This window comes from Nipponia nippon, unplaced genomic scaffold (genome assembly GCF_047370975.1).
Source record: "Nipponia nippon isolate SJK-2023a ecotype South Korea unplaced genomic scaffold, ASM4737097v1 scaffold_4, whole genome shotgun sequence".
NCBI classification, from domain to species: domain Eukaryota; kingdom Metazoa; phylum Chordata; class Aves; order Pelecaniformes; family Threskiornithidae; genus Nipponia; species Nipponia nippon.
This window is the reverse complement of record NW_028262358.1, coordinates 43438680-43464752: the sequence shown is the minus strand read 5'-3', so window position 1 is coordinate 43464752 and position 26073 is coordinate 43438680. Positions and strand designations below refer to the sequence as shown.

The following is a 26073-nucleotide window of genomic DNA, read 5'->3' as shown; positions in this document are numbered from 1 at the left end:
TCAGAGCCGTTACCAAATCACGTACAGGGTAGGAAGGATTCCCTACAGAACCTTATTAAGCGTTTCGTTGCTCCTTTTTAACAAATATTTTCAGAAAGCGATTTTTACTTCACTGCCAATAGAATAGCTACTCAGTTAGCTAAAGCCTGTTTCTCTACTCCCCGAAATAAAGCTGAGCACACCGTGCATTAAGAAATATTCTTGTTAAAAGTTAGGAATGGGAATCTTAAGCTGAAAACTTTGAAATAGGAACCAAGGATGAACCCAGCCAAGACAAGACCTGGTCAAGATATTTGAATGTTTTTCAGAATAGGTACTGTGAAGCAGCTCTGTGCCTACTAGACTACAGATGTCTTCGGCTGCCAAATTAAAAACCAAACCTTTAATTGAAAGACATCCCAAAAGCCTATCGGTTAGAAGGAAGATCGGTTTTTCACAATAACATTACAGGCAGTAAATTAACCCGGAGGTTCCGTGTTAGGCAGGTGCGGTGAACGAGCTGGCCGGCAGCAGAACCGCAGTCCGAAGCTGCCTGCCTCCTGTGACGGGGCTGGCAGCTGACGGCGGCACGTTACCCAAGCTGGCTGGCCAAGAAAACAAAACTTGTGCAACGCCGACATCCTGCATTTCCGCGGCACAACGCAGTACAACGAACATGGATGGGAACTGCTAAAAATAAGCTGGAGCAAGTATACGTGCGCTTTGGGCTAAACGCAAACGGCTTTATTCACCAAACCGCCCTTTTTTAGCATCTCAGTTTAGCATTTAAGTATATCCCAAGGCCCTCAGCTCCTCAGCTAGTCTTTGCCTTGCAGGTAATTTAAGATGCTCATGGAACATAAGTTTGTGCGGAGGAAGCGTGCTCCGTTACGGGTGGCTCTTCAGAGCCTCGGCTCAGTCAGACCAGTGAAGCGCAGGTCTCCAACCAGGGCAGCGCCTCCCGCCTTACGTGTGGGGCTGACTCCACAGGCATCTCCAAGGGGTGACACTGCCAGTATATTGACACGCCGCACACAGGAAGTACTGCAGCGAGGGAACTCTCCCAATATATCAGACCAGAGAGGAGCTTTCACTTTTTTTTGAAGGAGAAGAATTTAAAAAAAAAAAAAAAAGTCAATAATGTAACAGTTGTTTCCATCAGATGCTTTGATTGAGCTTAATTTTACTTAATGAAGATGACAGATCAGTCATATTCCATACCTCATTCTTTTCCTCTCGCTGCACTTTAAACAAAGTCAAAACAAAAACCCGCCCAGAACCTCCACAAATGACTTGCTGATAACTTATCTCATGACTAATCTGTGGCTTCAAAATATACAAATTTAGTGGCCATCGGTGGCACGGTGGTCTCACTGCATATTCTAGAACAACACTCATTTACCATTCCTCTCCATCCCCATAAAGTCTTGCTCTCACGGGCAAAAGCATGTAGAGAGCTGCTCAGAAAATGTAATCCCCCTCCCTGTACTGATCAGGGCAGATTTACACCCTTCACTGAGACCCTCAGGAACAGCTGATATATGACAGTTCAGTTTACTTTCTAAAATAATCTAAATCACTATCATTCAAAATAAGATACAAGCAGCCACGTTTTTCTGCAGTTTTATTGATGCAGTCCTGGTGTGTAACTATACATCTTCATTTCGCTTGTAGTTACAATGTTGCTTTACTAAGATTGCTTTTGTAGTCAAGTTTATTACAGTCTTCACAAAACATATTTATACACACCACTCACTGTATAAGACTGATCCTTCCAAACATCATAAATCACTGCCATTTTTTCCTATAGTGATACTTGAGGAAAGGTCACACTACTCTTTCTAGATACAAATTTGTAAAGGCAAATGAATTAAATTCACCTTCCAAAGAAAATAAGAATGTTAAAAATAGCTTCAGAATTGGTATGACTCATTTAGGTCTCAGAAAAATCTATGACTGGCAAAGGTATCTACAATTTGATACTGTACTCAATACTTTCACTAAGACCAAAAGAATCTTTATGAAGAACTGAAATGAAACTTGTACATTGGTCTGAAAGATAAGGGTTACCTTGAATTTTTTTAGGATTTTTTTTTTAATTTTTATTTTTTACCAGAAAATGCACTACCTTCTAAAAATATTGTAGTTATAGGCTAAATATTGATACCTGAAGAAAAAAATGCTAAAACTGAACGCATGCAACACTGATACCAAATCATAGCAGAAGACATTTTTAATTGAAAACTGACTCAAAGGATAGTACAAAAGAGTTTCTTCTCCCTGAAGGGATTTTCAGATGCAGGCACTGGAATAATAAGGGGATCTTCTCCAATATGAGCATCACAATATGCCAATAAATCTGCTGCAGCCTTGGACACCTAGTAGAAGAGAAGAGAGAACTACTGTAACACTTAATTCTGAACCAATCAGCATTGCATAAATATTCTTCAGATGACATATGATAATGGAGGCTGTCATAAAACAGGAGTAGATTGGTTTATCGTTTAAATTACTAGAGACCACAACTCTGAACTTGCTCTTGCTAGGCCTAGTAATCCTTATATACATTCTATTTAACATAGTGACATGAGATGGTATCAATTGCTATGATTCGTGTTCAGCTGTTCCTCTCCATCAGACGGAAGGTCAGGAGCATATACTCATTAAAACATGTATATGCTAATGGCCCATAAGCAATAGGGATTCTCCTTGAAGCATACGTTTCTGTACAGGCTGCCTGCTTCAGCTCTTATTCCCAGTCATTAGAGCAGCGAGGTTGTAAGGTCTTCCTTACACTCCAAACACTCTCTCTACCCTTTGCTCCTCTGGAGGCAAAACAAACAAGTTCTTTAGGCACATGGTCATGTGCCTAAAAAGAAAGAATAAATCAGGAGCAAAACTTGATCATAGCTCTCATTTAAGCTAAATATTGCTCTTGTCAATGAAGTCAGACTAATATCTGCTGCTTAGTGAGTTCTTATAAGTAGTACTTTATTCATAGCATTAAACTTGAGCATTACCTTAATATTTTTTATCTTAATATTTTTATACTTCTAAAACGAACAATTCTAAAGTCTCCAAATTCAGAATGTTGGTTTATGCTTACTGAAAAGTCCTACAGAAACATAAGAGTGTGTTGGCATACAAGATATTTCGCATGACATGAAAAATGAAATATTAAACCATTTCAGCCGTAGCTGAAACCAGCTTTGTGCCATAAGAAATTAATAAGAATAGTGGTGACATTAGGCCACTGTGACTCATTCATTTTTTCCAGAATTTAGAATGTCTTTACGAAGTATTTTCGTTCTGCTCAGTTAGCGAGATATTTACAACTATCTTTATCTCTTTGCTTAATTACTGTGTTTTCAATATTATGATGGAGTTGAGAAAATGAGATAGGAAGTCTTTACAAAAAAGCCTTTTCTCTGAGCACCACGACAGCTTCTCCCAAGTCAAACACTGAGGTCAGTGTGTTTGCACAACTATAGTGAAGAGGAAAAACAAATCGGATTTCTGGTATTTTTCTAGCAGGCCTGTCATCACTGTTAGCTTTAGCTTCCTCACACCCTGCTTGCTTTGGCATGAGTCCAGCCTGTAGTAGGCTTCAGATTAGACCTACAAGTCAATGGGTGTTGGATCAGAATTTGCCTGAAATTTAAATTATCTTCTGGAAGAAAATGACTGACTTTTTATATTTTAAATATCCACTAAAACATGCCTTTGTAGAATGCTTAAACCCATAAAGTACTTATGGTTGGCATCCCAGTATTGACTATCCTCCTAGCAGAGGAAGCAAGGATGTTTAGGTTTCTTAAAATTAGCTTGCCTTCTAATTGGCCTGTAAGACAAAAGGGTGGGCAGAGACACTACACATGAACAACAGATTCCTGGGCCAATGCAAAGCAGAAGACTGAGCACTAAACTGAGCAAATCAGCAGTGATATTCAGAAGGACCAGTGCTTCTCAAAAGAGAAGCAAGTCAAACAAAAAATGTGTGGAAAACGACAGACTTCCAAGTAAAAAGAAAGGATTGTAATTCTTTTCAGACATACCTCAATTAGGTACTTGCTAAGCAATGACAAAAGAATGAGGCTTAGGATGTGAGGGCACTGTCTAGAATAGAGAGGTAGAACTGTAATGAACAAACAGAAAACTAGGAATCCTAGCCTATTCCCAATTTTCATTTAAATTTACTTGCAAATTTTTAAAAATGGCACAATGTAGACAGACTGTGAAATTCCTATGAAACCCAGGATTCCTATCAAGAAGGATCAAAAGACAGCAAACATATTTTCTTTGCTAATGACCTATGCTGTACCTCAGCAAAGAATAAACCAGCATAGAATGCATCCACTGAAGACGCAGATTTCCAGTAATGTTAGGAGCATTTTGGAGAAGTATTTTCAAGTAATGACAATCACCAGTACATTCATAATTACTTAACATACACATTTTCACTTTTCTATTGTCCTTCAAGCTCAGCTGCGTGTCTCAAATTAAGGCAGTTCTATGCTCGAATTAATTTATTAGCTGGTCCTGAACTCCTGCATTCAAACAGAGCAAGTCAAACTCAGTGAGCCACAGGTGCCCACAAAAAGCTCAATGACATTTTCAGTACTATGTCATAATAAACGTTACTGCCATAAAACCTAATGGAGAGCTAGTCTAATTGTCCGGGTCCCAGAGACAGGGTTTATTAAAGATGCCCAGCACATTTCCTCTTCAACTATTAAGCTACTGAATAAGTGATTTTATTCATGAAACCAACAATCTTTTAAAGTAGACTGATCCTACAGGAGCAGGGAATCAAGGCTGGACTTCAACAGACCGACCTTCCCGTAACTATCTTGTTTGTTGCAGGTATGGGTAAGCAGCATCAGCCCAAGTATATTGCTTTTCGTTCAGTGGAGGAGATATACAATTTCAATCATCATTCTTAGAAGCGATAAACCCAGTAATATAATTTTCTAACTGTTTCTCTACCTATTACTGTGCTTTGATATCATATATCAATAAAAAGGATTTTCACTAGCAAAAGCACAACATAATTTTTTCTATCTAACTTGTCCTCTAATGTGCTGGGAAGAATGCCAAACATCATGAAGCAGAGCAAGCACTTTATTCAACGTCACAGTGTTTAATTAAAAAATTAGTTTGCTTTTAGACAAACCATAATACATAGTATCATTTGGTAGAAAACAAACCTGCAACAAGGAACTGAAGAAAACGATCACATTACAGCACATTGTCACTAACTAAACTTCCCAGCCTGTACTAGGCCATGTATTTTCATCCTTTAAAAAAATAAAAGGTCTGGGGAGGAGAAAGCCTCCCATTGGGATTACAGTGGTTATAAAACTGAATTATGGCCCTTTCTTCACTTAAACTGGAGTAGTTCAGGCTTGTGCAGAGGAATGATGACCATTTACTAAGGGGAGTAAAGTTAATTGATCACGTTCCAGGAGCAATGAAAACATTGGCTCCTGTGGCTGGGAGCAGTCCTGGCAAAGTCAGAACTGTGGCCAAAAAAAGAGCAAAATACAATGTTGCCTCCAGCAAGTTTCCTGCTCAGTGTTGTTATTCAGAACAACAGTGGCGGAAGACCTCTGCATTGAGCATCGCATTAGGGCTACAGCAGAAACGGCTGCTTTAGCGTATGTCAGCATGCAGAGGCTGCCTAACGGCCAATACTGTGGTTTGTTACTATACAAAATAACATGCTGATCACCCTGTTTGTGTCACGGAGGAAGTGAAATGAAGGCCACTCTATCATAGCTTCTATTCACCTTTAGGTTTATTTATAGCTGAATGCTGCCAGACGGTTTCAGAATAGCTTTTATCAAGAATTAAAATAAACGCATGTAATTTGAATATTCAAATGAAGTTAACACGTTTACCATTTCAGCTCTCCTACGCAATACAGCTTGGTCTGCAGATTCAAAGTAATTTATACATATTGCAGAAGTGGCTAAAGAAAAAAAAAATCAGACTCTAGTTTGATTGATGAATTCTAACAGAAAGTTAACATTCCATGTTTTTTAATCTTTTAAAGTGCATAGATAGAGGGGATGGAGTATATATGTATCAGGCTGATCTCACATTTTATACAATTATTTTCATTTTGGGTAGTAAAAAAATACACCTGGTTGTCAAATTATCAAAACGAAAAAAAAAACACAACGAAACACTCAACCCTGATGCTTTAAAGAATTAGTCTCAGGAGGACTGTGGAATTTTACCATTATATTTCAGAATAACAGAGGTGATAAAAACAGCCACAGTTAGAACATAATCCTGTTAGCTGCACTAATAATTATAAGCTTCAATGACAGGGCAAAATGCTGCAATTACTATGTCATCTGTCTTGTCATGGATTGTGACTAATTACCATCCTTGCTATGACACCCACTCTGCTTATCCTTTACATCTAAAACAAAGAGATTCACACACAATTATTGGCAATCCCACTGCTTATCTCCCAACACTATTCAGAACCAGTTAGGAGTATTTTCTACCTTCTTAAGAAAAAAGAAAATGGAATAATAACTGATACACCACGATTCTTAAATGTCAGAGCACTCCTTGCTCTTCTGCTTGCAAAGCGAAGATTAAATAGTGCTTTATTCTGGGGACAACTGTGATAAAGCACCAATATTATCTTTGCTTTCTCAACTTCACTGCTAGTATCTTTGGAAGACGCATTATTCTACTCGTCATGAGGCCACTGTTCGTCTGATTTCATTTGATGCTTCCTAGCTTGAAATCTGCACCTCCTGCTTTCTACTGACTTCTCCATTGTAATTCTAGCCATTCCTTCTGCGGGGAAGTAAGACAGGTTCAATTTACAATCCTTCTGGGATTCTTACGGTTTACAAAAAACCCACCACAGTAATACTCCTTCCAGCTACCAAGCAATAACCAATAACTTCATACTCCCCTTTTAAGTTGTCCTGTTTCTTTCACACCTCAACAGCGAGTTGTCTTTGTGGAACCTCCAAACACCGCATTGCTTGCTGCCTCTGACTGGTTATAGGACTTGATTTTTAAATCAGTTGAAAAATCCAGAACACAGCAGGGAATGGGCAACTATCAGCATACTTCTAACTACAAGATTTTAATTGAGCAGATCAAACTCTTGCTGGTTACAGCAGCTACTATGCATGGAAAACAAAAACGCCTTTGTAGCAGAAAAATCAGCTGGAACTTCTGATTTCCCTAGTCAATAATGTGGGCACCTTGAAAATTCCCTTTTTAATGTTAACAGTGTGGTCTTTTCTACTATGGGAATAACCACTTGGTTACAGCTGCTTGCAAAACAGTGTTTAATTAAATTATTTGGACAGCACTGATCTTTTGTTAAATGTCTAACTAGCTTAAGCAGATGCAAAACACCAGAAAAAAGGAAGTAAGTTAATTTCTCTACCTTTACAGTTATGATCTGGGAACTCAAAATCTCCTGTTGAAACCACTGGAAAGTCTCTCGGTAAAATCTGGCTACACTGAAACATACACTTAACTGTTTCCAAGATTAAAAGGCAAAGCAGATCTTGAGGGAATAAAAAGCCAACCAATCTCTTCTGACAAGCCCCCATATAACTGTTCAAAGAAAATCTAGAAATTAAGACACCAACCTCTTGCAAATCATATTTGGTTTATGTTAATATTAGAACCCTCAGAATACTGAAACACATTAGATTCTCTTTGGTGCCCTTTTGATCTCAAGCTGTTTTGAAAGGTGAAATAATCGCACTTTCAAGCTATCTGGTCTTTAGGTCTACCACAGTTGCTAATAACTGTGTTCTTTTTAATTAAACTAACTGTAAAAATAACCTATGTCTTTCTTACATATGTAATTAAGAACTTCATACATCTAACTAATGAAGCTATCTGTATAACTGAGCTAACGATGTGGTATGTGACAGTTATCACTGATTATATACAAGCAAATTTAAGACAATCTAATAAGTATCAACAATTTCAAATTTCAATAAACTGGGCCATATTTTTCCAACCCTTTCCTCTGCTGCTCGTGCACACCCGCTCGTTGTCAGCTCTGTTGTTCATGCAGCTGCAATATGACCTGAATCAGGGGGCGAACCCCATTCAACACTGAAAAGGGCAGACATTCCCTTACTGAAGGAAACAGAAATACCTGTCCCTGTGAACAGGCATCTATTATGTGATGAATTTGTCAAGACAAGATAAGCCACTCACCATGATACTTGAAAAGTCATGGCAGTCAGGCAAAGTCCCTGAGGACTGGAAAAAGGGAAATATTGCAGCAATTTTTAAAAAGGGTAGAAAGGAGGACCCTGGCAACTACCGACCTGTCAGCCTCACCTCTGTGCCTGGGAAGATCGTGTAACAGACCCTCCTGGAATCTATGCTAAGGCACATGGAGGACAGGGAGGTGATTCAGGACAGCCAGCACGGCTCCACCAAGGGCAAGTCCTGCCTGACCAGCCTGGCCTTCTATGATGGAGTGACTACATCAGTGGACAAGGGAAGAGCTACAGATGTCATCTATCTGGACTTCTGTAAGGCCTTTGACACGGTCCCCCACAACATCCTCCTCTCTAAACTGGGAAGATATGGATTTGATGGGTGGACTGTTCGGTGGATAAGGAATTGGCTGGATGGTCACATCCAGAAGGTAGCGGTCAATGGCTCGATGTCCAGATGGAGAACAGTGACGAGTGGTGTCCCTCAGGGGTCCGTACTGGGGCCTGTGCTGTTCAATATCTTCATCAATGACACAGACAGCGGGATCGAGTGCACCCTCAGCAAGTTTGCAGATGACACCAAGCTGAGCAGTGCAGTCAACACACCTGAGGGACAGGATGCCATCCAGAGGGACCTGGACAAAGCTTGAGAAGTGGGCCTGTGTGAACCTCATGAGGTTCAACAAGGACAAGTGCAAGGTCCTGCACTTGGGTTGGGGTAATCCCCGGTATCAGTACAGGCTGGGGGATGAAGGGATTGAGAGCAGCCCTGAGGAGAAGGACTTGGGGGTACTGATAGCTGAAAAGCTGGACATGAGCTGGCAATGTGCACTCACAGCCCAGAAAGCCAACCGTATCCTGGGCTGCAACAAAAGAGGCGTAGCCAGCAGGTCGAGGGAGCTGATTCTGCCCCTCTACTCTGCTCTGGTGAGACCCCACCTGCAGCACTGCATCCAGCTCTGGGGTCCTCAGCACAGGAAAGACACGGACCTGTTGGAGAGGGTCCAGAGGAGGGCCACAAAAATGATCAGAGAGGTGGAACACCTCTCCTATGGAGAAGGGCTGAGAGAGTTGGGGTTGTTCAGCCTGGAGAAGAGAAGGCTGTGGGGAGAACTTACTGCTGCCTTTCAATACTTAAAGGGAGCCTATAAGAAAGATGAGGACAAACTTTTTAGCAGGGCCTGTTGTGACAGGTCAAGGGGTAATGGTTTTAAACTAAAAGAGGGTAGATTTAGACTGGATATAAGGAAGACATTTTTTATGATGAGGGTGGTGAAACACTGGAACTGGAACGGGTTGCCCAGAGAGGTGGTAGATGCCCCATCCCTGGAAACATTCAAGGACAGGCTGGACGGGACTCTGAGCAACCTGATGTAGTTGTTGATGTCCCTGCCAATTGCAGGGGGGATGGACTAGATGACCTCTCCATCCCAAAGCATTCTATGATTCTAAGACAGAAACTACAGTTTTGCAAATTCAATGGTCTTACAAGATATAAACTGCAACAAAATGGAGCAACTGGAATTTATATTTTCATATAAGCAAGATTGGCTAATCATGTGAATTGCACTAATATTTCTGAATCATAAATACTATCTTTCTAGTTAGTGAGTTTATGATCTGACACTATTTTAAAGTCGTAATTGTATACTATTGCCCCCATGCTGACTACATGCAGGATTTCAGCACGCAGGACGGATGGACAAACAAGAGTTAAGACTACATGAAGAATTTAACGTACAACATTTCTAAACTGTCTTACTGAGTTCGTAACCTCAGTTACAAACAGTTACAGTTTGTAACAACTCAGTTACAGTTGTTTGCAGAAAAACTGATTATTTAAATGCTTTTTCTAGTCTTTCCATCTCTAAACTCTTCTTACTTGTAGAGGCTGGATTTTTCATCCAAATCATTATTCCCTATTTTCAGAGGCAGAGAGAGAGAGCGCGTGCAAAAGAGGTGAGCATTGCTTTCTTAAAACTTTCTACGACATTATTAATTTTGAGGTGCTTGATTTACTCACAAAATTTTAGCCTAGTGAAAGGCAGAATGACAGGGAAGAATAATCCCACAGGCTTTTCTGGTTAAAAATGTTGAGAACCTCTGTTTAGTCGTGCCTTTAGCTAAAATATTTAATCCACATACATTTAGAGGCATGATAAAACCAAATCTTCACATACAACAGGCTATCAAGTGTGAAGAATCATAACTGAACATTGCAATCACACATATTTTTTGTGCAAGGATGTCTGTGCTAAAACAAAACAAATCAAAGCAATTCAGCTTGTCTCATCATTATTCTTAGTGCAATATCTTAAAGACTTATTCCAGTTCTTAAAGGACAGCTTACCCTACCACTGAGAAGCCTGAGCTGCACTTACATTCAGCTACAGGTGACAAAGAAGAGTACCTGTGCATCTGCCGGCTGATTTTAAATATTTCACAAAATACCACTTTTGACAGATGTAAAAGGCAGACTAGAAGCCAGTCTTTGAAAATTGCTTCGCTAGAGCCAAGCAGTTAGTACGTAAGTAATTCACAGTACTGAATACTGCTTCATAGCTGTCGTGATTTAACCCCAGCCAGCAACTATGCACCACACAGCCACTCACTCACTCACTCCCCCAGGGTGGGATGGGGGAGAGAATCGGAAGAGTAAAAGTGAGAAAACTCATGGGTTGAGATAAAGACAGTTTAACAGGTAAAGCAAAAGCCGCGTGCACAAGCAAAGCAAAGCAAGGAATTCATTCACTACTTCCCATAGGCAGGCAGGTGTTCAGCCATCCCTAGAAAAGCAGGGCTCCATCACGTGTAACGGTTACTTGGGAAGACAAACACCATCGCTCTGAATGTCCCCCCCTTCTTTCTTCTTCCCCCAGCTTATATACTGAGCATGACGTCATATGGTATGGAATAGCCCTTTGGCCAGTCTGGGTCAGCTGCCCTAGCTATGCCCCCTCCCAGCTTCTTATGCACCTGGCAGAGCACAAGAAGCTGAAAAGTCCTCGACTAGTGTAAACTCTGCTCAGCAAGAACCAAAACATCAGTGTGTTATCAACATTATTCTCATCCTAAATCCAAAACACAGCACTATACCAGCTACTAAGAAGAAAACTAACTCTATCCCAGCTGAAACCAGGACAATAGCTCAACACAGAATTTTGATTTCAGCTGATAGAATCTTTCTGCAATATTAAAGGGAGGCTGTACCACAAACTAGTGAGTGAATTAAAAATATCAACAATAAGTCTACGTTTACCTTCATCCTATCCATGTATGCTTCCATTTTTAATTGCTCCACAGCTTTCCTGGCTTGAGATATATTGGTTGTACTGTTTGACACTAGTTCCTTCATTTTGTTTTTCCTAGAAGAGACAAAGTTGAGACAATTTAAAAGTACAAGTAGCAAATACAGCAATTAGTGAGAAGACAGTTATCTGAAATCTAACCAGTCCTCGCCCACCACATTGACACTGCCAGGCTGTAGGTCACAAATATAAACCAGACACCATTTACTTCTCTTCTTCCGTAGTACCTTATTGCATTAGATATTTGCACCCTCAACTGCCAGCATTCAGTCTGAATTCTGCAAACAACATACAAATGCAGAGTACATGGCCATTATTCCAGTGTAGAAATGGTTCAAATTGCCAATGCAGAACAGCTGTTCACAAACAGAACTTGCAGCCATTACACAGTTTGGCTCCATACCCATTACACCTAGTAACACGAAAACAAGTTCAGAAACGTGCACAATGGAAACGAATGCCGCGCTGCTCCCACCAAGCATCAGAAAGACAGAAATTTTAAGACAGAGAATGAGTCAAAATTCTGACTATAGATTTAAGGAGTTTAGAAATGAAGTAAGAGATTAAGAAGAAATAATGCAGTGGTTTCCAACTTTTTGCTTACACAACCCCAGTGAAGTCTAAAGATGACTACAAACCAGTACAGTATACTATACAGTACAGGAATGCATTATTTTTTAAGAGATCTGCAACTCTTGGGAAGGGACATCTAATTAAGGTATGTCAGTGTTTGGTTTTCTTGCATTGCTACTCCCTGAAGGCTTGAGGGTAAGTCAACTTGTTATCATGCAGTCCTCAGCATTGTAACCCAATCAGTCAAGATGACTACATTTGAACCTTGACTAAACTTACAACATATATCCCCTAGGTGGTCTGCATGTTAGGAGACCTCGTGCTGACACCATTATGCAGCACTGGTCCTGCACAAGTCACAGTTACTGCTTTGAAGTCATTGGAAGTTGGGATAAGCCCGCATGGAAAAAAGATAAGATAGGATACAGACAACCTAGACAGGTCCTGAACTAGTTATACCACCTAGTAAGACTAGGTGCTGAGGTTTCGATTAGCCAAAACACTCGCCTATGGTCCTGTATATATTCTATGCCACAAGTGCCACCTGAAACAAGATTAATCTAGCACCGAGTGTTAGAAACCAATACAAAGTTAGGCAATGGAAAGGCCAGAGGGTGTGAGAAGCAGATGGGACGCAGGAGAAAACACACAGAAGGAGGCATTTTGTATTGCTGCCATAAGTTTTAGGCTCACGTCTTTCAAAATGAATACTTCCAGCTTATCTCTGGACAAGTGAACACCTAGAATTACACAAATGTCCCTTCTTGAACCTCAATAGCTTACCTGATCCAGTCACTGGGGTCTGAGATGCAAACAGGAAATTAAGTAGGACACAGGAAACGCTCTTGTAAAAAAAAAAATTTATATACAATGTCTTAAGCATGTTAGAGTCAATAAAAGTACACAATCCAGAGCACAAAAAGAATGGAGGAATAACTTTTTAACTGCTTTGATTTCGCAAAACACAGATGTTCAAAGACAAGGCAAAGATAGCTGTTTCTTCTCCTTTCTAAAATCAGTAACCTGTGCTGTAAAATTGGATGGTGGAATAGACACACAATGGTGAACCACGCTCAACGCTAATTTGAAGAAGCAAAACGATCTTTTTCAGCACTTGTATGAGTCTAGGCAGGGGAAATGCTACCTTAAAATACATCAATTGTGCCAAATAAAACAAGAGCTTTAATATATGCCAAGACAAAGAACAGGTTTTCTGTACATATGTGTGTCATTTGAATGGAACACAAGTTTCCTCCTTGCACGCACTCTGGCGAACTAAAATCGTGTTAGAACACAGTAGCTTTTTTCTTGTCTTGGTCTTTGTTTACAATCGCTAACTCATATTCCTCACAAGACACAGGATTAAACACATGTGGAGGAACTGGCTTTGCATAAAATGCCATGTACGGTACAAAACCCCACAACCAACCAACCAACAGCCTCCAAACTATTTTCAGATGTGTTTTGACTTGCAGTGGACAAGCGGAAAGGACACAAGACATTCACAAGAGCGAGAGGTTCTGAACTACAGCTCATCTCTGGACTTTGTGTTCGACTCAACCCCCTAGTTTTTAAGTCTTGACCTATCCATAAAGATAAGAATAAACACATTTATCTTTGTTTACAAAATGATACCCCCACAAGTATGAATTATTTAAATTTTGTTATCGTCTCCAGAGCTAGACTAATGATCACAGAGCCAAAAAAGTCAAAGCTAAATGAAGTCACAGAGTCATTTCTACATTTACCACAGCCCAAGTCCACAGGCAAATTAGAAATTTAATTTTCAATAACACATTTAAATTAAACTGACTTAACCAACTGAAACTCCATGAACAGTCCAGAGAATTCCAGATCTCCCAAGCTTTTCTGGCAATTCATTCACTCAAACTGTGAAAGTTATAAACATTAGAGCTAGACAATTTGAACACTCACTGGCTTCATCGAAGTTGGCAAGAACACTGTTTCTAGTATTTCCAGCTAGTTTTTAAGTATCTACTGAATAAGAGATTGAGTTAAGACCACAATGGAATTTTGAAAAGGCTATTAAGCACAAAAATGCTTTAAAAAATCCAAAACATGTTTCCAAAACAATGCCACAAACACAGTATGCCCTTACGTATATTCTGAAACAGCAAATGGTGAAAAATTTAAAAAAGAAAATATGTGTCTTCTCTGGCAAACTATTTAATGATATCAGAAAACAATCAGAATAAGAGGCTTCATAAAAATAACTTTAAAAAAGAAAAAAGTCTGGCACCAGGTTGTTCAGCCACTGGAGAAAATTTCCACTTATCCCAAGTAAAGAGGTTTGTTTATACTCTGAAGCACAAACATTTGTTCTGTTCTAAATCCTGCTCCTACCCTGGCCTTCACATGCACTTAAATATTTAATTACCATATTTCTGGAAGTGCTTAGCATCTATTTAAGTATCTAATCTCTTTTTTTCACACAGTTCTGGTTCCAGAACTTTGTAAGACAAATTTCTCCTGTTTCACATTTCACTTACCAAGCTCCATATACCTCTGCCTTCTCTCCATCTCTGCAAATACAGTACATATTTGTGCATCAATTAAAGCCCTATTACATATGAAGTGATGTTTACAATTAGAATTGTACTCACTTTCAAACGAGGCTGCAATGAACTGGTTCTCTTTGCAGACAAAGCTTTGCTGAGACCTCGTTCTGCTCTCCTTAGGACCTGTGATATTCTTTAATAACCTTAAGCTTAATATTCTTTAATGAAATAATATTGTTACTTAGAAATAAAGCTCCGGAGAAAAAAGAAATTTTAATAACAGGAGAGTCTATTACACATCCTCGTCCTGAATAACCATCCCCTGGAATGTGAGGAAGCCTCCTCCTTCAAACACCCTCTCATGGGATCTTCGAGGCTGCAGCGTGACAAATGGCTCCGACCCTCTCTCCTAAGGTAGCTTCTTTTTAACAGTCAAGTATTCTCGAGGCCTTTAGACCCCCATGATGGCACAATAAGCTTTGTATTGTACCTGGGAGGCAGCCTACAGGATCATAGGATAGTTTTGGTTGGAAGAGGCCTTTAACGGTCATCTAGTCCATCACCCCTGCAATTGGCAGGGACACCAACAACTACATCAGGTTGCTCAGAGTCCCGTCCAGCCTGTCCTTGAATGTTTCCAGGGATGGGGCATCTACCACCTCTCTGGGCAACCCGTTCCAGTTCCAGTGTTTCACCACCCTCATCATAAAAAATGTCTTCCTTATATCCAGTCTAAATCTACCCTCTTTTAGTTTAAAACCATTACCCCTTGACCTGTCACAACAGGCCCTGCTAAAAAGTTTGTCCTCATCTTTCTTATAGGCTCCCTTTAAGTATTGAAAGGCAGCAGTAAGTTCTCCCCACAGCCTTCTCTTCTCCAGGCTGAACAACCCCAACTCTCTCAGCCCTTCTCCATAGGAGAGGTGTTCCACCTCTCTGATCATTTTTGTGGCCCTCCTCTGGACCCTCTCCAACAGGTCCGTGTCTTTCCTGTGCTGAGGACCCCAGAGCTGGATGCAGTGCTGCAGGTGGGGTCTCACCAGAGCAGAGTAGAGGGGCAGAATCAGCTCCCTCGACCTGCTGGCCACGCTTCTTTTGACGCTCAAAAGGAATAACTTCTCTTCATCTTTTAAATTACCTAAAAAGCCTTGAACCAGAAATTACTCAGCTGGGTTCACTAATTTTCATTCCTGGTTGTTCTTCCAGCAGCCCCCTATTAAGTTAGATTGATACACACGTACACAGGTCCTGATAATCACTGTAGTTACAGTAACTATGTTAGTGATCAGACTACATGCAGTCTACATGTTACTGATGCATGCCAGCAGACCTAGATTATATACATGCTCATTTATCCACTATATTTTTATGCAGTGCACTGAGCTCATTAATCTAGTCCCTGTGACTCTCGTCTTTACAGGGAACGCTGATCATGTTAACAAAGAATAGTGACAGCAGCTACGCAGCCTTTTTCAGCCTTTTTCAGCCAAGTAGTTTCTGCTGACTGGCACACCACGCTAGCCAGCCGTTTCCTTGCCTCTGAAAGCTGCGTAGTGACAGCCTCCCAGCCAGCTGAATTTTCTGGGGTTTGAGGGTTTTTTCACCTCACATGAACTTCATCCTTTTTCTGGGTGCAGTTACCTCATTTGTGCCAAAGATCTTAATCTCCAGGGCTTATAAAAATGCTCTTGAAGAGCAACTTTTCTCTATTTGTTTTTAGAATAGACTAGATTGTACCCAACAGCACTTCAAAGCCAACTTATCTTATGATAACCCAGGAACTTGCATAAATATTTGCAGGTACAGCTTGACCTTGCATAGGGGTAAGGAGTACAACCTACATTTACCAAACTTTATAAACACTTGTTAGTAAAATGCAGAAAGAGTCTGAAAATTTGAGTAACATAGAAGCAAAATATAATTTTCAAGCCCTTCTGTACAGATTTCTAGAAGCAAGAGGGATGAAAAGCTGCACTGCAAATTTTCCCCCCTCCACTTCCACATACAACCTTAAAATGTCGTATTAAAAGAGTGATCTGTAGAATTCAATCTAAAAAGCCCTAAACCCAGTTGTTGCCTTCTATTTTCTTTCAGCAATCTAAAGTGAAATTACTAAACTAGAGCATTACAGAGTCGTGAACCCCAGGTTCTCTAGAAGAACACCTTCCACACAAGCTCTGTACCTCTTGGACCAAGCAGCGCAATAGAAAAGTTAACCCAACCACGCAACTAAGTCCCAGTGACATTAGCGGGAATCATCCCTGAATAAATAACGACCTGCAAATCACATTCTAAATTGCAGAAAGATCCCCACATTTCATTATCCACTTGCAAACACACCAGGAATATAAACAGCCAAATTTACTGCCTGACAGCTGTTTTATGTCAAACTGGCAAATCAAAGGAATTGGGGGGGGGGGGGAAGAGAGGGGAAAAAAAAAAGTAAAAAAAAAAAAAAGGAGTCCTACAGTTGCTATTTAGGTAAGAAAAACTTAAGAAATACCTCTACGCTAAGACCACTAGCTATCTGAGCTAGCATCACTGTCCACAGGACATAGGTAATTTCCCCTTCACCTGCAGGGCATAAAGGCAATAGGAATAACTGACCCTGCTATCTCAGTTCTTACTCCAAGGTTTCCTGCACCTGACGTAGCTCTGTAAAGAGAGAGAGAGGCTAAGGAATTCTTTTACTTTCTCTATTCCACAGCCGCACGAAGAAATAATAGAAAATTACTACAATTCCATACTCCATCCACTAAGGAGCAGCTTAGTAGTACTAGCAAAAATTATTAGATTAAAGGAAAGACCACTGTTCATGATAAGGAGAGAATATAATTTGCATTCCATAAATATGGTGACTTCAAAAATAACTGCTGATCATGTAACTGCAAAACAGCCAAACTTCAACAGCTCAGTTTTCATCTAACATAGGTACTATACCCAGTCCCACTGTCAAGTTCCAAAAATTCTTGCCACCATGGCCAAATCAAAAAATCATCTTGCTTCTCAACATGTCAAAATCTAAGGAAACAATGGCTGAACCAACGTGACATTTCATAAGGGCAACCCTTTTATGCAATATATTTATCATCAGCATACAGGTTATGTGCACATACAGTCCAGCAAACCATCAGAGAGTCAGAAAATCTGAGACAGAGGGATAAGACCTACCTACTATTTTACCTCTTCGTCTAACTTTAAAAGATAGTTGTGATATTTTAAAGAAACATATGGGGAAGTTTGATTATTCCACTCAAATCCTGTTTAAAATGTATTTGAACTGAATTGTAACATATAAGCAGAGAAAACACCTCCGAGAAGCTTGGCACTTTATTACCTGCAGGACAGAAACGTTTTTCGAGTTGCTATTCCGACTTTTCTGTCTCACTGCGCTACCTTAATCGTTTTGCTGTGCAGCAGTTTACAGCACCGCACATTAATAATCGCCGCCAGCAGCAGACGGGCACTAAGATTTATTCCTCCATCAGCGCGAACCAGTCAGCAGGGAAAGCAGCCGCTTTCTTGCGTCTTCACACCCGCCAGCTGAAGGAAGACGAATGAGCAGGCTGGGCGAGGACCCCAGATCACCGCCCGCGGGCGGGGGTACCTGGGGTCAGAGCGGGTTTTTCGGAGAAGGACGATCCCCCCCCTCCCCGAAGAGAACAACGGCAGAACCCAAAGCCCGGAGCTGACTTTTGCAGATAACCGTGTAACTCCACAACGCGCGGCCACCGGCGGCTGAGCGGGGCGTTGTTTACCAACAGCCGGCGGGACCAAGCGGGCTGCCGGGCGGCGCAGCGCGGCGCAGCCGGCGGCGGAGGCAGCCCTGGGCTTCCCAGGGCACCAGAGCCCTCGCAGCGACGGAGAAACCCCCGCGCGGAACTGCCGCTACCCGGCCGCTCGCCCGCCCGCCTGCGGGGCTAGCGCCCCGGCCAGGGCCGCCCCGACCCGCCCTGCCCTGCGGTGTGCGCCCCCCGCTTCAGCCGCCCTCATCCCGCCTCGCCCCTCCTGGCACCTTCTCCCGCCTCCCGCGCAGCGGCGGGGTCTGGCCCGGCGCCGCCGGGACACTCACCGTGCGGGGGCGGCGGCAGGCAGGGAGGGAGGCTGCTGGCAGCCCGGCTCGGCGCCCGGCGGCGGCACATGGCGCGGCCGGCGCTGACGGGCGGGGCGAGGCAGCCGCGGCCAACGGCTGCCAACGGCTGCCGCCGCCCTCGCGCCTCCCGCCTCCCGCGGCGCGGCCCCCGCCCCTCGGCGGCCGCCGGCAGGGCAGAGGGCGGGAAGCTGCCCCCGGCCCTCAGCGGGACCTGAGGCGCGGGCAGGGCCCGGGCCCCGCGGTCCCACCTCCGCAGCTTCACCTGCCTCCGCCCCGGGCGGCGGCAGCCCTCCTTTTACTGCTGCAGCCACCTACTGCTGCGGTTCCAGCAGGCGCTCGGGGTCAAACAGTCGTCCAGGTATTTCTAAAACATCGAATGGGCACAGCCCGTACGACACAGGCACTGTGGGCTCTTACCCAAAACACCCGTCCCTTCCTCAGGGCGAAGGGAAGGAAGGAGGAAAAAAAAAAAAAAAAAAATGAGCCCACCGTGAAAAAAGGAACCCCTGTGGAAAAGGGACCACCAGGACTCACTTTGTCAAAGCTAGTATGTTAGAATAAAACAATTCAGCTTTATAGATCGATTTTTATATACTTCTCCATTGCAGATTTGAGAGTCGACCATAAAGGTCAGTGGCAGTTAAACTGCCAATTAACATTTTTCACTGAAAAAACCCCTGCCCCAATAGTTAACACATTGGCAGGAGTACCTCACCGCGATCTCATTTATTTTGCTCCTCAGTAAGGTGGCTGCTCCCTCTGGAGAGACATACATCTGTCACCCTTTTCTCTTACCCCACTATCAGCACTTTTTCTCATTCCATCTTAACAGAGCAGAAGCACTTCCAAGTGTCATTTATCGTCTATACAAAAGCGAACAGGGAAGAGTCCCATATTTAAAGGTGCTTTGGAGCAAGGGCAGCCTCTCAAAGACTGAGTCAATGGCTTTTAGGGTGGTGGCTTAGGAGAAGGAAATAAGGAAATGCAGCAGGAAGGAGGTAAATATTCGTGAATATAAAAGGTAAGTTCTTAAGCTTACCTTAACTAGAGTTCCAGGAACTGACTGGAGACTTAACTGGCCCATGCTGCTGCTATTTCATCTACATTTAATTGCATCATTGTTATACAAAAGGCTCTATTTACCAAAGGATTTACATGCGATCAGACAAAAGAGTACTTGCTAGATGGTTCAAATAATCAGGCAGTGGTCACTAATTTACACAATATTTTTACCACTGGATTCTAAGATTATTATTTCAGCTAAAATACAAGGGGTGGAATGGCTGTTTTAAAATGTATTTTCATCATATATTATAGAGACGTGTTTTCTCTTTAATCTACAAACTCATGTGTTCCACCACAACCAGGAGTCTTCTACGAGAGTTGGCCTACAGGTTTTAAATGCAATACCTGTAAAAGCTAGCATGAATTTCTGTTCCTTGAATCTACATGAAATAGCACCGATGAGGCTTGTATCAATTGTGTTAGAGAATTTGGATTTTTAAATTTTTCTAGGAATGCTAGCTCAAAGCTGGAAACAGTGAGCAAGCTCATGTTTTTACTCAACTGCTTTCTGCTGGGTAGCCCAGGATAGTGCAAGAGTCTGATCAGACTAGTCACGTACAGTTCTTAATCCTCTTTCAAAAGTGACATGTCCAAATTGTGAAATACACAGCACAGCCTAGTACAGATGCAAAATCAGTGGCTTTATGACCCCACTCCAGAACAGTAATGGCAAGTAAATCTCTACCCCATCTTCGTATGGAGGTCATTTGTCAGTAGTTTGTAACTTACTACAGTAGCAAAGAAAACAGTGCTGTCTGTACCTCTAGAAGCTTAACTAATGATTCAATGGATATTTATCAAGGCAAGCAGAGCATTTAAATAGTATTTTATATTTTTTGTGGTAAAGTAGCAGCATATGGAAGTGTGACTTCTATTTGCACATGCAAAAAGAAAAAAAAAGCCAATACAGCTTTAAACAAAGCATGAAGAAAACTAAAAAGTAAACTGAAAGTTTGTTAGTAGCCAACCAGGTGATATTTTTCCCTACTGCTCTCTGGAGTTCTGTCCACAAAATGCATAGTAAATCCTGCAATCATAGCAAAATCAATAAATCGCTGGGGGCAGGGGACAGGACGACAGGACTCTTGCTCAGTATGATGTGGTTTAAATGCAAAGAAGATCCTTAAAGCTGATGTTTCAGAGTCAAAGTTGAGAGGTGTTCTTATTTTGTCACAGAAACCATTTTTCCTGCAGAAAATTTTATCATGTTTAATTCAGTTCACAGATACAGTTCTCTGATTTTTGTTTCTCCTATCCATTGTAATGGATTTGTCTAAACAGTGGATCTCAAACCTGAGATCACGGGTCCCTTTTTCAGTAATGGCTTGGAGACTCCCTTTCCTCTCCCCACCACAAGTGAATATCTGGCTATCGCCTCCCCTTCCCTTTCTTACCACCTGTCTCCACAATCGGAACATAATGACCTGAGTTTACCACAGAATCCCGCAAGCAGTATCAGACAGATAGGCCTTGGCACATGAACCTCTCCCTCCCCAAACCCTGGCTTCCAACAGGGAGAACCTTGCATCCTCTGTCAGAAGCCTCCCAGAGATCCCAGTCTTCGGTTTCCACCCAGCACCTTTTTCTTCCTTCCCTCAGAGAATACAGAGAAGAGCTGCTTTTCTGCCTTTCCTTAGCTCTGTCAAGGTTTTCAGGGAGGAGGCAGTTGGGAGGAAGGGAAATGTCTTCTGCTTTGAGAGCCATCACTTCATCCGAATTGTAGCCACACATCCTATGGGAAGGAAGGACACATGCACACATGTGCAAAGTGACAGGCCTAGGGTTTCCCACTTCCAGTCTTATACCCCGCCCCCAACCCCATTCAGTTTGGCAGCCACGTAATGTAGTTCATAAACGGAACTTCCCCACTTCACGATTTTTAAAATATGAAAGACATGAGAACCAGCAGAAATTGATCTGGAGCAAGGTGTGCAAAAGATCCCTAAAAAGACAGGTGAAACTAAGCCAAAAACATGTTTCTAATAATCTCAAACAATTTGGTACAAAGATCTGTTTATTACCCAACAATGTGACAGTGTATACAAAGACAGTGTGGAATGTGACATTTACAGGAAATTTCAGTACATCATGCACAGATACTATTGCAATGTTATTTTAATAGTTCCAGAATGTTAAGCTGAATAAATATTCCTTGCTTCAAAAAAATCATTTTTACTTTTACATAAAAATATATAATATTGCACTCTTTACAAGGCCAGCAATTTTGCATATCGATTTGTAACAAGTGGAATTCTACTTTATAAAAATAAGCCTTTGTGAGCAACACCCCAAACCAGGGAGCACAAAAGCACCCCAAAACCACAATATTTGTATTTTGTGTCTTAAATAAAGCACATCACTTCAACATGAGCCAGGAAGCTTTTCAGCCTGTATTTGGACCTTACATTAACATTTAGACAGTGAAAAACACGACTAAAGCCATCCCATACAATGCTGCTACAATATATGTGCTTCAAAATTCAATTCATACAGCACGTAGCCACTTGCTTAATTGAACCACAGATCAGCCTTTGTGTCATGGACTATGAGAATATTTTTCTTAAGTTTTTCTAGTTTGAAGAGTTCTTCAATCGGGAAGTTGCAAGAATTTCTGAAGACTGGAATTTTCAAAAGAAGTGTAAAGATTTCTTGTGTGTATGTCATCTTCATCACAACTTGACAATTTCATGTACAGTGTTTTGAAGGCAGATGAACCTTAAACATGAGAAGATATAGCAGTTCATCTGTATGGCAACAGCAGAACATGTTGATGAAAAAGCAAAGCAATTTAAAAGAAAAATGTAACTACATCAAACTTGCGTAGCATTCTTGTTTTACCATTTGCATGACTAGCAGGCACTCATTCATGGTGTCAGGTTTAGAGGTCTTCAAATCCATCAACTGAAATGTTAATTTTTGATCTGGCCTAAGAATTCAAATTTAAGCCTTTCAGAATGGAGGCTTAGTTTTTTTCCTCAAAAAATAGCACCTAGGAATAAATAACATATTTGCACAGTGTATCTGTGTAAACTCTTCCAAATCATCTGATGCTTATGAACATTGATTATTCAAGCAGTTAGATTCAAACATTTTACAGTGTATTGAACTTCAATGACACTAGAACAGGAGCACATCTGTGCCTTGCCTTCTTTAATACCTTTTTTTTTTAGAGCTCTGGAAGATAAGCTGTCTGTGTATATAATATTCTGCCACAGAATCGCAATAGCTAGGTCTTACAAAGTCAGGGAGTTAACACGACATTAAAAACCAAAACCAAAACGTGATCTAACTATTGCTTCATGATGCCATGAGGTATCCACCCATCACTAAGACAAATATTTTAGTTTTGTCCGTTGCAAAGACTATTATACTAACAGAGAAGATGGCAAAAATTACAAATATAAAGATAACAGAAGTTCAATTTTTAGCATTACAATACCATAAAATGGTGCAAAAAGCACCTACTAAGTTCTTTGCTTCTTAAAAAAAGCAATTTTAAGTGACCTTGGATTTTTAAGTTTTGGGTTGCTTATCCCAGAGCTAACTATACCACGCTCAACTAATCAGATATACATATGTTGACATTTTAATAGATATTTACAGAACTTTACGCTGCCAATATTTTACAACTTAAGAGGGGGAATAAGCACTATCGATCAATTTTTTAAATACTTCTGTCCAAGAAGTGATTTAGAAAGAATACCATTATGTTTTATATTGCAGCATTTTGACTTGTATGTTAGAGCATTTATGAGTCACTTTGCTGGTATTGGAGTACATGACCAGAGCTTCCTGGTGACCTGGATATGCTTCAAGTTTGTGCATGCACATATGCAATTTTACACCACCTTAGACAGCTCTTTTTTAAAATCTATTCAGTCATTCTGGAGACATTCAAACTACTTCAAAATCCAGTTAAATAAGAGATTCTATAATCTACTTCGGATTTAAAGTGCATCAGAGACATAAGTTAGCAGCAAATACAGTCATCACCCAGCCGCATAGCTGCTAAGGAATGAATAGAACATGGGTAACTTCAAGCGCTGCTGGTCCTTGCGACACCAAGCTATAACATTTCCATCACTATTAGCTGTGAACAAGTGATGACCATCACAGGAAAACGTAAGGCTGAAAAACAAGAAGACAATCTATTTTTATATCAGATTTGGCTATTTAAAATGCTAGAAGACATTAAAAAGCCTTAAGAGTATAGCCAACAAAGATTAGCTCTCGGGGAGACCCAGTGTGTGCATTAACATAGTAATAGGTCTGCATATACCTGCTTACTCATTTTTGTAACCAGACTGAACTCCAGCTTTGTCCAGCACTTCAACATGCCATGCAGTTTAGTACTCGTTTCTTTGCAGCATCAAAGAAAAGGGTAGCATCAGTAGCAGTACCCTACTCTTTCCCTGGGCTGCCCCTTCTACCTCTGAAAGCAAGGCTTTTCAGCAACAGAACTCATTGCCCTCTGAACTTGCTTGCTGACAAAGGCAGAAACTAAATCCATCAGATTTCATGGCACAGCACAGGACTTTTGTTCAGCCGGGCATTTCTTGAGCTATAACAGTAGGAAAGCCCTTCAGTCATGCCATGGGTAATGTTAGAGAGCATGAAGGTCAGCATCCATCTTCTGTCTCATTTAAGCAGGAAACTTTAAATTATTAAATAGCTAGTAAGTAATTATCAACAACCTTTGTGAAATATGCTTCTTAAAGGAGGTAACAGAAAGACAGTAACTGCTATCAGACAATGTTTCTCATTTCTAAAAAAAATGGTGATTAGTGGTTTGGGTTTTAAATGATATTTCAGCAATGGTCAAAACAAAATTTTTCAGAGTAATTTGTTACTATGCTAACATTAAGATGATAAAATTTTGGCATAACTCTAAGACCTCTGTGCAGGGTACTGTACCACCGGGGATATCAAAGACTCGATCCTTTGACTATGTTCTGAAAACACTTTGGCATGAGAATAATTCTGCTTATATAAATCATCAAGGGAACTCGAGAAAAAATTACACAAGCACTCTAAAATGGCAGCTTCCAGGCTCCTCTGAGTTTCCTTTACTCCCTTCTTCACCCTTTCCCTCCAACATCAGAAAAAAAATAGTCAGGGAAAATGCAGTGTTTTCATTTATTTCTGAGGGAGAAAAACCTCTGTCTATTTGAGTCTGACAAAGATTATCTCATGATTTTTACACAGTTTCTGGGGAAAAATAATAAACTTAAGAATAAGAAGAGTAGCTATTGTTCAGTTCTCAAGGGAATCCTGCTAATTTCTATCTGCCAGCAGCAGAACCTAGTTATTACTGTCATTACAAATACAGTACACTTGTGCTCATTTTGCTTTCATGAATAATTAGTAGGATTGCATTGCTCTTTTTAGACATGGGTGTTTACTTCCTGTCCTCACATCAAATCCACATTCAATACTCAAAGCTATTTTGTTGTGGTCTGTCACCATCCCCGCCCCGCCCCAAGAGAAAAATCCATTTATTGTATACTTAAGCTCTTTTTACCTTACAATAGGTTTGGCTGACTTCGAAAATGTTATTTCTCGTACTGGCTTCAAGTCCCATGTACTCCACAGTCTGAAAGAAAGAGTAATTTTTCTTCACATTTAATTTTACAAATATTTCAGTGATAAACATAACCTATTTAGCAAGTACTAGGATTGGAAACTGAACAACAGCTTGTCCACCTCCTTTAAAGCCAAATATCAGCGTGATGTTTGGCTACATGCTCTCAAACTGTGAGCCGAAGTTATAAAGCATTTTAATAAATAGAAGTTTCAAATGCTTACCTTACAACACCATTTTCAAGCCCCCCTGCAATCACGTTGACAGACACTCCTTCAGGCTGGTTAGAGAAAGCAACAGAGCAAATACTTTCCCTGCAGTGTACATGTCCCACGAGATCACCATTAACTGTCCAAAGTCTCAAATCACTGCCCCCTCCAACTGCAACAGAACATAGCATGGCAGTATTAAAAAAATAAATCTAGACTACAGCTAGGTCTATGCAACAGAATCTAAGTGTTAAAGAATTCAATTTCTTGAAAGATCAGGAGGTTTAAATGACTGAGTGATCCGTGCTGCAGTAAACAATTACCTCTTCCCTCCTTTTGTGACAGGGAACATGCAAACCACCAAGCCACTGCAGTGATTTAGGAGACGTCACTTCATATTTATGGAACATTGTACTTACAAAATGCTATATTAATTTACTTTTAATGACCAATTTTCATGCACTAAGAGGGAAGCACTAAGAGTGAATTCATACTATCTACTTTAAACAGCTAGTTCTTGT

At 41.0% G+C, this 26073-nt stretch overlaps 2 protein-coding genes across 7 annotated transcripts in view; both read right to left on the bottom strand.

Moving 5' to 3' along the window:
- Positions 1–1586: 1586 nt before the first annotated feature.
- GNG4 (G protein subunit gamma 4) lies at positions 1587–18805 on the bottom strand. 4 transcript variants are annotated; one of them, XM_087775520.1, is made up of 4 exons: positions 18677–18791; positions 12869–12929; positions 11464–11569; positions 1587–2357 (listed from the first exon to the last, which is right to left on the bottom strand). In XM_087775520.1, exons 3-4 carry the CDS (start codon positions 11557–11559, stop codon positions 2229–2231), a joined length of 225 nt encoding a protein of 74 aa, XP_087631646.1. In that variant the 5' UTR covers positions 11560–11569; positions 12869–12929; positions 18677–18791; the 3' UTR covers positions 1587–2228. The 4 variants fall into 4 exon arrangements, with proteins under 4 accessions (XP_087631646.1, XP_087631647.1, XP_087631645.1 ...); XM_087775521.1 differs by lacking the exon at positions 18677–18791 and adding an exon at positions 17942–18463; XM_087775519.1 differs by lacking the exon at positions 12869–12929 and having other exon boundaries at positions 18677–18805.
- Positions 18806–21743: 2938 nt separating this feature from the next.
- The window catches only part of LYST (lysosomal trafficking regulator), an 87976-nt gene continuing 83646 nt past the window's right edge, over positions 21744–26073 (bottom strand). For all 3 annotated transcript variants that reach the window (XM_087774509.1, XM_087774511.1, XM_087774510.1), the window contains exons 51-53: positions 25568–25724; positions 25284–25355; positions 21744–23890 (exon numbers count right to left, since the gene is read on the bottom strand). In XM_087774509.1, coding sequence (XP_087630635.1) covers positions 23752–23890; positions 25284–25355; positions 25568–25724 — 368 coding nt within the window. In that variant the 3' untranslated portion in view covers positions 21744–23751. The remainder of the gene's footprint in view (positions 23891–25283; positions 25356–25567; positions 25725–26073) is intronic.

Bases quoted from the DNA above. Each gene is read 5' to 3' on its own strand.
- GNG4 (XM_087775519.1), bottom strand. From the start codon at position 11,559: ATGAAGGAACTAGTGTCAAACAGTACAACCAATATATCTCAAGCCAGG. The intron at 2,358-11,463 runs GTAAACGTAGAC...CTCTTCTACTAG, and splicing joins CATACATGGATAGGATGAAG to GTGTCCAAGGCTGCAGCAGA.